Source organism: Typopeltis vanoorti, chromosome 19, assembly GCF_054136105.1.
Source record: "Typopeltis vanoorti isolate ZY-2024b chromosome 19, IOZ_Tvanoo_1.0, whole genome shotgun sequence".
Classification (NCBI taxonomy): domain Eukaryota; kingdom Metazoa; phylum Arthropoda; class Arachnida; order Uropygi; family Thelyphonidae; genus Typopeltis; species Typopeltis vanoorti.
In genome coordinates, this window is record NC_143567.1 from 76,057,637 (window position 1) to 76,070,565 (window position 12,929).

The 12,929-nt window shown below is 38.7% G+C and overlaps 1 protein-coding gene across 1 annotated transcript in view; it reads left to right on the forward strand.

Moving 5' to 3' along the window:
* LOC150096257 (beta-taxilin-like) overlaps positions 1-12,929 on the forward strand; it is a 138,997-nt gene that overhangs the window by 17,650 nt on the left and 108,418 nt on the right. The window contains exon 2 of the mRNA XM_090408837.1: positions 11,329-12,036. Coding sequence (XP_090264963.1) covers positions 11,329-12,036 — 708 coding nt within the window. The remainder of the gene's footprint in view (positions 1-11,328; positions 12,037-12,929) is intronic.

The following is a 12,929-nucleotide window of genomic DNA, read 5'->3' on the forward strand; positions in this document are numbered from 1 at the left end:
AAACAACAACGTAACAATGGTGCAGCCGGTAGGATGTGTTTGATCCAAAGAAATAAAAGAACTCGGTCAAATACCGTGAGTTGGTCTTCGGTCTCATACTCAGCAATCAGGACATTTTGAAAATTTTGGAAAAAGAAGAAGGGAGGGAACTTTGAAGTTTAATCTTTATATAAGAGTATAAGCCGAGCATACAAGAATGTCTCTTCCATCTAGTTCGGATCTGAGCGACCCAGAATTTTTTAAAAGCATAAAACCCCAGCAGATTTTTCCTCAGTTCTCTGGAGACAACTCTGATGATGTGAGGGCCTTTTTTTGACTACTTAGGAAGATTGGGCGATGGAGTGACTTCCAGCTGCTCATTCTGCTTCGCAGTAAGCTAGTTGGAAGAGCAAAGAGTTTCTTTTATTCCTCGCCATTCTTAAGAGAGACTTTGGATTACCGGAGGTTTAGGGAAATCCTCATTTCCCAGTTTTCAAGGGTGAAAAGTGTGAGACCCAGCCTCTGGAAGCTCCAAAAGATAGTGCAAAAGGAAGGAGAATGTGCCTCTGACTTTCACAACAGGCTGCTCTCATTTGCTACAGGTGTGGCGGTATATGTGCAATGTGTCTGCGAAGCACACAGGCACCAAAGAGGAGGAAATACTTTAAAAAAACGTTTTTTTAAAGTGATTTTTTTATTGGGGGAGGGGGGGGGATAGGGGTGCCAAATAAAGTTTTGCACACAGGTGCCGGACACTACTGGCGTGCCCCTGATTTGCTAGTACTATAAATGTGCCCGACAAGGAGAAAGATCACTTGGAATGGGCCATATTCCAGCATTTTAGAGTTGGCCTAAGGCCAGAACTGAGGGAAACAGCATTCGGGAAGGGGATAATTACTCTGAGGGATTGTTTCGAGGCTGTAAAAGAAAGGGAATAGCTGCTTGGGGATATTTGTCCTGCAGCTGTAGCAAGCCCAGTTAATATGATCAAGGAAAGTACAGATGTGGGTAGAAATTCCAACCCAGCAAGGGAAGGAATGGACAGGAAGGAGAAACAGAAGGTGCAGGGAGGTAATGGAAGAAATAAGACTAAGTCAATCTGTAGTGTTGCTGCCTGTGAATTTAGCGAAGTTCGCTCCTTGATGACAGGAGGTAGAGATGTTTCGACAACCGCTTATTAGAAAGTCTTGACTCAGTGATTAATCAATTGACATTGGAATCACCCAAGAATCATGAATCTCTTTCCTCCCAAGAAGAGGGGATAACAAAAATAGTTCAGAGAGAGGTAGAAAGATTGCAACAGCCTATGTTAGAAAGGATGGACACAATGATGAGAAAGTTGACTGAGCTGTCTGCCAGGTGTGAAGATAACTCTCCTTTGTCCCTGGATGGAGAAAGTAGAAGAGTCTACTGCCGAGAACCTCCTAGGTGATACAACTGCAACAAGTTGGGGCATAGAAGCCAGATCTCAGTAGGCACAAGGAGAACAATAGAGGTAAAATATTTAAGAAAACAATGATGTACCACTAGAAACATGAGCAAAAATTTTACAGATAATCTTTAATATGAGTTTGTTTTCTGTTTTATAGTTATTAGTATGCCCGCTTACGGTAAATAACCTTTTTTTCTTCCTCACCACAAGTTCTGGCAGTATCGAAACATTCATAATGATATATGCATAATTTCTGTCTATGCAGCCCATAGTCTCTTCAGGTGATCTTGGTCTGTGGTGATGATGATGAACAGCCTATTTTTCTACCCACTGCAGGGTGAAAGCCTCTCCCATTGAAAAAGGTTTGAGTACTACTCCCATGGTGACCCAGTCCATATTGGGAGAGTGTATCTATACTTGGGTGAATAAATGTATGAAGGTGGAAGACAGTCACAAACATCCATGCCTACACGGGATTTGAACCCACAGCCTCTTGGCTGGAGAGCGGATACGCTAACCACTCGGCCAACCAGGCTAGCATCTTGGTCTGTAGTAGCACCCAATTATGAATTTTGTCTTATTAACCTCTCAGTCTTGTAACCTATTGCATGGATCACTGTGCATAGACCAGTTACCAAGATGGTAGCTGGTCTATGGAATGAACCTTACAAGAACAGGTTGAAGATTTGTAGGTTACAGAAAATGGTTGATAGATGGAAAAGGGATGATATGATGAAGACATTCAAATTACTGAAGGGGTTTTTACAAGATTAATATAGAGGAAATTTTTCAGAGCAGGTGTGGTGGGGGAACTAGGGGCCATCCATGGATATTGAGCAAGAGTGTAGTTAGCAAGGTGTTAGAACTAGGTTTTTTACTTGGAGAGTGGTGAATGAGTGGAATAAGCTGTCAGAGTCTGTTGTGGGTGCCATGACTGTGAATGAGTTGAAAGTATGATAGATACTGTACGAATGCTGAATAGTTCTTGACATGGTGTTTAGGGCCTCCCTCAATGAATCTAAGGACTCTAGTTGCCCATAATAATAATCATCATTGGTAATACTCTTCATTTCTTGTCTATCTACTCTGAACCTATCACATTTTATTCTTGTAGCGTTATCCTTCCCTGTTGGCCATGTTGCACTATGCAACTGAATGGTGGTAGTACTCATTATAAAAGCTAATAAACAACCACCATTTTGAGTTAAATAACTTTAATTGAAATTAAAGTCTACATTTCAACTTTTATATCATGATCAATCTTAGGAGAATATACCTATATACACTACACAAATGCTAATTTAACATTGTGTTATTGTAAGTTGCAGTATATTTTGAGTTCATTTTGTGACTGTGTGGGATGAGTATGAGCTACATTTGAATGGATTTGTGTTAGTTGGAGTAACTGTTGCTACAAGAGAGAATGACTGAAGTGAATGTAAGACCCAAGGAAACGAGGTGTTATGGAAGAGCAGGAGAGTAGGCAAGTTTGTGAATGGAGAGATGAGTGGAGAGAATAATAGAGAAGGAACACAGAGTGGACAGGGAAATGATTCATGTTGGAGGTTTAATGGAATATTATCAGCACTGAGAAAGGATTAAAAAAATTTAATACTTCCAATATTTCATCTCCGTCACAGAGACATCATCAGGGATTACAAAAAAACTTTTGTAACAACACACACACAAATATAATACAATAGTGAGTGAAACTAAAGTCCTATCTAGGTGATGAGCCCTCTATGGGCATTTGCAGGTGGCCTAGGATGTAAAGAGGGATCTCTGATAATGTTTCCCAAATTTTGGGAAGTTTAATGCAACTGTATTTGTTTAAATTCGGTTGATTCCTGAGTACAGATGCAGATTCAAAGAATAGTCTTTCTTTTTTGAATTTACTATGGTGGAGCATGGTGGTTTTTTCCCAAAAGATCCTGTGGGTAGTATCCAAAACATGGTCTGCAATGCCAGATTGACCATAATCATGATTGCAGATGTATGACTTGTGTTCTTCTTACTGGAATTTTGCCGAATCTGCCTGTCCGAAGTAAGGTTTTATAGCTAAACTGGCTACCCTTATCCGTTCCACCAAAGACCAGCTTCTTCCTCCTCTCTGTGCCTGGAGTGTATAGAGTACCTTGTGCCTGTAAACTGGCTTACTTTGGACAGACAGGCAGATCAGCAACAATCTTGTTAGAAGAACACAAGTCATAATCTGCAATCACGATTATGATCAATCTGGCCTTGCAGACCATGTTTTGGATACTACCCACAGGATCTCCTGGGAAAAAACCACCATGCTCCACCATAGTAAATTCAAAAAAGAAAGACTATTCTTTGAATCTGCATCTGCACTCAGGAATCAACCGAATTTAAACAAATACGGTTGCATTAAACTTCCCAAAATTTGGTAAACATTAATTATCAGAGATCCCCTCTTTACATCCTAGGCCACCTACAAATGCCCATAGAGGGTGCACCACCTAGATAGGACTTTAGTTTCACTCACTATTATTATTATTATTATTATTATTATTCAGACCTCCATGGAATCAAAAGACTCATCGTGGGAGGTCCCCCCCCCCTAAGAAACACAAAGTCTATCATACCACTCCTTGAACTCATTGACCGTTCTCGCTCTCACCACTCCATCAGGCAATGCATTCCATGGTTCAACCATCCTCCATGCAAAGAAACCACTCCTCACCCTCCTGCTCACAGTTTCCTTTCGTAACTTCCAGGGATGGCTTCTTGTCATCACTCCTTCCCACTGTTCAACCAAGCAAAAGAACTCCACAGTGTCAACCCTGTAACCACCTCTCAACAATTTAAAAGTCTCAGTCATATCACCTCTCCTTCTTCTATCCACCAAACTCTGCAGTACACATTCCCTCAACGGATCCTCATAACTATCATTGTACAGTCCTGAAACCATCTTTGTTATCTGCCTTTGTACCCTTTCCATAGTTAATTTTACCCCTTCAAATCCTTTGGACCAAATCTGAGAACAATAGTCCAAGTGTGGTCTGATCAGGGTCTTATACAACGGAATGATAAATGTTTTATCTCTGCAGGTCAGTGTCCTTCTCATTATTGCAGCAATCCTCTGTGTTACCTTCACCACCTTTGCAATATGTCCACTAAATTTCAGGTTTCTATCAGTCATCAACCCCAGATCTCTTGTCTCCCCTACTTCCTCCAGTATAACTCCTCCCATAGAGTATGCAGTGTCCCATCAATATTTCCCAAACCTCAAGACCTTACATTTTGCTGCATTAAACCGACACCCCCATTCATTTACCTGTCTATCTAGCATATTCAAATCCTCTTGCAGGGCTGCCGCATCTGCACTATTACTAATCATCCTTCCCAGCTTCACATCATCTGCAAACAACTGAATATCCCCTTGCAATCCACTGACAATGTCATTGATATAAAGGTTAAACAATATAGGTCCCAGTACTGAGCCCTGTGGGACCCCACTTGTAACCCTTGCTTCCTTGAAACCACCCCACCATTCACAACTCTCTGATACCTATCGGACAGTCAATCCTGAATCCAGTTGACCAATCTGACATCCAGACTCATGTGCTGCAACTTAAATATCAGCTTATCATGTGGCACCCTGTCAAATGCCTGTGCTAAGTCTAAGAAAATGGCAGTATATGCCTTTCCCTCATCTAATGCTCTTGTAACTTTATCATAAAAGGCTAGCATATTGCTAAAACGAGCACCCCTTCACAAATCCATGTTGACTCTCACAGATAACATTACCCTCATCTGCCCAATGCTGTATATGGTCCTTCACTACTTTCTCCAAGAGCTTATTAACTACTGATGACACACAAACTGGCCTATTATTAGACACTTCCAGTCTGCTTCCGCCCTTATGCAATGGCACTATCTTACCTTCCTTCCATTCCGTGGGCATCTTTCCAGCAGCCAGACTTTCATTGAAAAGCCAGGTCAAAGGCACTGTCAGTTCCCTAGCACATTCTTTCAAAATTCGTGGTGAAATACCATCCAGTCCCACAGCTTTACTGACATCCAGAGTACTCGGTATTTGAAACACACTCTCCTCCTGTACCTCTAAACCTCGAACGTGCCCTATCCCTCTAGCATTAAAACTGAGTCCTCCAGGATGAAATACTCCAATAAAGTGTTCATTGAACAATTCCACTATGTCCTCTGCATCAGTCACTCTATTCCTATTTTTATCCCAATTTGTATTATATTGTATTATTGTATTATATTGTATACAATATTATATTGTACACACACAAATATAATACTATTGTATTATATTTGTGTGTGTGTGTTGTTACAAAAGTTTTTTTTATAATCCCTGATGATGTCTCTGTGACGGAAACGAAATATTGGAAGTATTAAAATTGTTTTTAATCCTTTCTCAATGCTGATAATATTCCATTAAACCTCCAACATGAATTCTTCACAGCACTTAAGCCTCACAGAGAGGGGAAATGGGAGAGGTCAGGTCAGGGTGAACAGGGGGACACTGTGTGAAAAGTGTAGATGATGATGATGTCACAAGTAGGTGTGTGAGTGCACAAGAAAGGATTAAGACAGTCAAGGATGTGGGGGGAGTAACATTTAGGTCTGGGGGAGCACAGTGTAAATATCAGTGATAATAGACAGGAATGGACAGGAGAAAGTATAAAGGAGTCATGTACGAGAAGTGAAGTTAGTGGGACTTGTTATAGAAACAGAAATGAGCTAGTGTGTATGTTTACAAATGCTAGAAATATTCAAAAAAAGGGGAATGAAATTGTAGCATTGATAGAGTTCATTTTCCCAAAAATTGTTCGTATAAGTGACACGTGGTTAATGAGGATGATATTCTGACAGGAATAGAGATGGAAAGATATACAGTATTTCACAAAGACAGAAAAAGCAAATAGGGAGGAGGAGTGTTATTGATGATGGCAAAGAAGTTGTGCCCATCTAGGGTGGTAATGCAAGGAGCAAATATTGAGTTTTGAAGCAGTATGGTGTGAAGTGGAGGTGAACAGAATGAAATGTTTAGTAGGGGTTGCTATAGATCTGGTAATGTGGAACGCAACGAGAAGGAAATATTTAAACAAATTGATTTGACTAATAAGAAAAGGGATCATTATGGGTGATTTCAATTATGGTAATATAGAATCAGAAACCAAAGAGAATTAATTTATTGAGTTTTTAAGGGAAAACTACCTGTTATGTTAACTCTGTTATGTATTAAGTAGTACATAACACAGGCCACACCTGGATCAAGGGTTTTGGATTTGATTATCTTATCAGAAGATATTGTTGTTAATGAAGTGTTACATCTTCCTCCAGTTGATGAAAGTGATCACTTGGGTGGTGGCCAGCCATATCAGGACTTTTGTGGGAAAGAGTTATATGTGGAACTATAAGGAAGGTGATTATGACACACTCAGGAGGCAGCTTGCTGTGATATCATGGAATGAGGAATTGCATGGGGAGGAAATCAGTGCTACTTGGTCTCTACTCAGGAAGTATCTGGCAGAGGCAATGACTGAGTGTATTCCAAAGGTCAGGAGATTAAATAAGGTAGGTATAAAATGGATGACTGAAGAGGTGAAGCGTGCAGTCGAAGAAAAAGGTATTGCAGAGGCAGCACAAGATGAGTGGGGATAATCAGTTATATGAGGAGTACTAAAAGCAAGCAAGGAAGAATAGGAATAAGGGTAGCAAAAGTGCGGTATGAGCAGCAGTTATCAAATGACACTAAAAAAAATCCTAGGGATTTTTTTGATATGTGACCAGTAGACGGAAGAATGATTATGGGGGGATGATGTTGGACAGTGATAATGGGAGAATGATAAATGGTGAGAAGGATATAGCAGAGGTGTTTAATGAGCAGTTCATTAAAGTATTCCGTCCTTGTGATTGTAACATAATGCTGAACTTGAGAGCAGCGGGAATGGGGGAGAGAAACCACTGATGGTGAGTGAGCAGAAGGTATATGAGGAATTGAGCAAGCTTGATGTCAACAAGGCCATACGACTTGATGGTATATCACCGTGTGTCTTGAGGGAATGTTCCAGGAAGTTGACAACAGCTTTAACGTACATTTTTAACATGAGTCTTAAATTATCCCCAGTCTCAAAGGAGTGGAAATAGGGCAAAATTGTTCTGCTTCATAAAGGAGGTGATGAGACTAAGGCTTAGAATTATAGGCCAATCTGCTTGTCTTGAGTTGTAATTAAGGTGTTGGAAAAAGGTAGTGAGGACAAGGATTCAGAACTGGGATGGACAGCATGGGTTTGCTAAAGGAAGATTGTATTTTTACAATCTGCTTACTTATTATAACAAGGTGAATAATACATTGGACAAGGGGGATGCATATACACTAGTATATTTAGATTTTGCAAAGGCTTTCAATAGATTGCCACTTGACAAACTAGTAGTTAAATTGGAACAGATGGAGTTGGATAGTAGATTAGTGCATTGGATTGGAGATTGGCATTTGATAGGTATCAGCAGGTTGTGTATAGGGGAGGGATATCCCAGAAGAGGAAAGTCACTAGTGGCATGCCTGAGGGGGTCTGTTTTGGAGTCGTTGTTTAATTTGTTTGTGAATTACATATTGGAAAGGACTTAAATGATAATATACAGTTGTTTAAATTAAGGGGATATTAAATCCCACATTGTTTTAAAACTGAATAAGAAACTCAAAGATTGGAATCAGAGAGTTTCGTGCCGAATATAGTAAACTATAAAAGTATCGGCGATTACTACCGTGAGCTAAATGCAAGTGATCCTAGTACGTAGCACAATACCGAGCAACTCACAGCAAAGGTGGTAAAGTTCTGATCGCTATTCTTAGGTATTTTCCATAATGTAAAAACTTATTTCCTAGGAAATGTATGCTGTTATTACATTATGGTGGGAGGTCACTACCCAGACCGGTTTCAGACCTTTTTTGAAGCTTCATCAGTGAGTAGCTAGACCAAATTAATACCAAAGGGTATAACGAAAAGAACTTATATACTCTGCTATACGAGTTGTCAAACAGGTGCACCCATTAAGTTATTTAAATATAAAGAGCCAATAGGCTTCATTTTGGCGATATAAACATTATTTAAATTAAGGGGATATTAAATCCCCTTAATTTAAATAATAAAGAGTTTCGTGCTGAATATAGTAATATTCGGCACAAAATTCTCTGATTCCAATCTTTGAGTTTCTTATTCGGTTTTAAAACAATGTGGGATTTAATATCCCCTTAATTTAAATAATGTTTATATCGCCGAAATGAAGCCTATTGGCTCTTTATATTTAAGTAACTTAATGGGTGCACCTGTTTGACAACTCATATAGCAGAGTATATAAGTTCTTTTCGCTATACCCTTTGGTATTAATTTGGTCTAGCTACTCACTGATGAAGCCTCAAAAACGGCTGAAACCGGTCTGGGTAGTGACCTCCCACCATAATGTAATAACAGCATACATTTCCTAGGAAATGTGTTTTTACATTATGGAAAATACCTAAGAATAGCTATCAGAACTTTACCACCTTTGCTGCGAGTTGCCCAGTATTGTATTACGTACTAGGAATACTTGCATTTAGCTCACGCTAGTAATCGCCAATACTTTTATAGTTACTATATTCGGCACGAAACTCTCTGATTCCAATCTTTGAGTTTCTTATTCGGTTTTAAAACAATGTGGGATTTAATATCTCCTTAATTTAAATAATGTTTATATCGCTGAAATGAAGCCTATTGGCTCTTTATATTTAAGTAATATACAGTTGTTTGCAGATGATGCAAAGTTGGGGAGAGTTATGAGAAGTAGCTTTGAAAGAGGACCTAAACAGGCTGTCTGAATGGGCGAGTCTGTGGGATGTCATTTGAATGTTGTAAGTGTAAGGTTTTAAAATTTGGGAAGCAAAGATGGGATGCAGAGTATAGGATTGGGGGATATTTTAAAGGAGGTTTTGTAGACATTTTGCTAAAATTGTGAGGACAACACAGCAGATTATGGGAATGCTGCTGAGAACACTGATGTGTAGAAGTAAGGATGTTTTAATTCCATTGTACAAGTCTTTGATTAGGCTGCATATGGATCACTGTGTACAGATTTGGTTACCAGGTTTTCAGACAGATGATGAGATTTTCGAGAAGATTCAGAAACAATTGACTAAGTTGGTTTTTGGTCTCTGGAATGTGGAATATGAGGACAGATTGAGAGAATGCAAATTACAGAGCTTAGTGGATAGAAAGAAGAGGGAAGACATGATTGAGATATATGAGTTGGTAAGGGATAATTACCAGATTATCATGGATGAGAGTTTTCATAGAATATCTGGAGACAGTGGGGGAATGAGAGGCCATCCCTGGAAGCTGTATGAGGTATGTGTGAACAAGGGGGGGGGGGGTGAGGAGTAGATTTTTTGCATGGAGAGCGGTAGGATTGGAATGCATTGCCTGAGAGTGTGGTAAGTGCAGAGACAGTGAATAGTTTTAAGTCAAGGTATGATGAGCATCATCTGAAATTTGCAAATGATATTGTCCTAATAGTAGATAATCTTGAAGATCTGAAAGAAAGGCTAAATCAGCTAAATGAAGCCTCCAAAGTAATTGGATTAAAAATAAATAGTGAAAAAACAAAAATAATGATGAATAAATACATAAACCCATGAAATAGAACAAGTTACTTCATATGTATACTTGGGCCAATTGTTATCCTTTGAGGATTGCCAAAGAAAAGAGATTGAACGAAGAATTCACCTTGAATGGATGGCTTATGGGAAAATGAGAGACATATTCAGAAGTGACATCCCTATGAGTTTAAAAAAAGGAAAGCTTTCGACCAGTGCATATTTACTGTCCTAACATACGGAGGAGAAACATGGACTTTAACAGAAGCCCTAAACAAAAAGCTGAGAACAACACAACATCACATGGAGAGAAGTATGCTAAAAATAACATTAAGAGATAGGAAGACAAATACCTGGATAAGATCTCAAACAGGTGTTATGGATATTGTAAAATATCCATAACACCTGTTTGGATATTTTACAATATCCAAACAGATGGGCTTGCCATATTGCCAGATGCAGTGACGGGAGATGGACTAGAAAAACAACAGGGTGGAGACCAATGGATGAAGCAAGACAAAGAGGAAGACCGAGAAGAAGGTGGAGGGATGAACTGGAACAAATTGGAGGAGTGAAATGGATGGGAGAGGCAGAAAACCTGAGTGATCTGGAAAATCACTCAGGTTTTCTAGGCATACTGAGTATTATCAGGAGTAGATTTGCGTTAGATTTTAGGGCCATCATTCCTATTTAGATTGGGTTGTTTAATAAAAGCCTTACTTACATACTTCCTTAAATTTTCTTTCAAATCATATTCTGGTTGGATGTAAAGGTTGTCTGCCTTTTCAGCCAGGTGAACAGGCCTTTCCACTCTTACTCTGCTGACATCCTAAACTGTTGATTGGAATAGCACCTGGAAATGGTCCAGTTTAAATCAGTTAAATATTAAAATATTCAAGCAGGTAAATTAAAATTTAGGTGGCTTCACAAATAGTATGGATCCCATCTATCAAATTGCCATTAACTTCACCCAGATAAAATGGAGGAATGAACAGACAAAACAAACTCAATATGCACTTAGTATTACACAAACCTACTTAATATTAGATTTACAAACGATGAGGATCCCAACTTCACTTTTCATGAGCATTTGTCCTGTGCATTGTTGATTTGCCTTTTGAAGTGTGTTTTTAAGAATGCAGTCCTATTTTCTGTTATCATGTTTATCATTAACTAATTATTACCTAATGTGAATACTAACTATTAATGTCATATTTGCAATTAGTTTATACATTTCAATGCATCTAATTATCTTGCATTCTATATGAATTTTAAAGTTTTTGTTCATTTACAGGAAGAGCCATTGGTTAGTGTAAATGAAGATATCTCCATTGTGAGAAGCAGTGATATACAGCATGCTGACAAAAATATTCTTGATATTAGAAAGGAGTTAATTGAAAATGGTGAATCTCAGAAGTCTGACAGTATTATAGATGCCAAAGTATCTGATAACACTATCACCTCACCATCTGAATTTCAACAACACAATACCGCAATGTTGATTTCTGATGATGGAAATTGTGCTCTAGAAGGAGATGCACTTGATCAAGGTGTTCAGGCTGCTACTCTGGATAGCATCATGAGTGCTTGTTCATCCACAGCACAACAAATTAAGCAGACAATTACTGAAGTTCTTAAATCACGTGAAATACCACAATGTTCTCCTGAACCTGATGATTTCCCATCACAGTTGGCTAAAAATCTGAAAGAGAAGATAGCTGATTTTGAAAAGACAGTTCAAAAGAGTAGTGGTTTAGCAGAGAGCATTACATCTGTCTCTAATGCCAGTATTACTAGTCATGATGCACTGCATGAAGGCAATATTAAGGATGACAATAAAGGTGATTGTACAATAAATGCGGGTAACTCTGAAAATAATGAACTAAATAATCTAACAAGTGATTGTCATGTTGGAGACAGTAGTAATTCAGTATCTGCATCTCAAGAGAATGCCTCAGAAACTGAAGTAGACGATAGCAGCAGCTCATCACTCCCGGAGCAGGTAAGTAGATAAGTATAACAGACCCATTATTATTATTATTTTATTTATTTTTTTATTATATATATTATTATCTTTGTTATGTATTTGGAGAGGGGAGTTAGAATGGAGGTGATTGTGTTTATATTACCTTTTTTATTGTTTATATTACCTTAAATAATTAGGTTTCTCAGAAATGTATTAAGGGGTGCTTAAGGGTTAAAGCTGTATAACTGAGAGTAGATCTCCACATAGCCTTTAAAGGAATGCAGAGAACCGACCAGGACTTCTGACTTAATATCCAATCCTCACCTTCTCATGGTGCACCCTGTTAGGTATCTACCCAGATACTGAACGAGGATGGGCTGGCAATTTGCCCAACCAAATTGTGTTCTTATTGGCTTAAACCAAAACATAAAATGATGGTACAACATGACGGCTGGGCGTCTCCCAGTTAAACAAGGCCCCCATTGTTTTCACCAGGGAACAGGGTGAATAGCAAAAAGTCAGCAACTGGAACAAATCCTGAGTAACACCTCAACTCAACATCACCAGAGTTCAAGATCGGTACTATCAACATAAGAAGCCTGAATGGCAAAGAAATGAAGCTAGCTGAAGAATTGGATAAGTACTGCATTGACATAATAGGAGTGACTAAAACAATAAATAAAAAAAAAAAAAAAAAAAGACAAAATCTGGTCTGATTTTCTGAGCAATAAATACAAAATGTTATATTCAGATCAGACAGTGACAATCAGGGAAAAGAAGGCCTGGACAGAGGAATGAATTCTAGACGATTGGTAGAAAGTGTTTTGTAGGTAGAAAGTATTTTGCCACACTTTCTACCCCCCCCCTCGTTGCTAACTTTTACATGACATGGAACATTTTGAGCAACGTGCTCTAGATTCCTTTAAAAC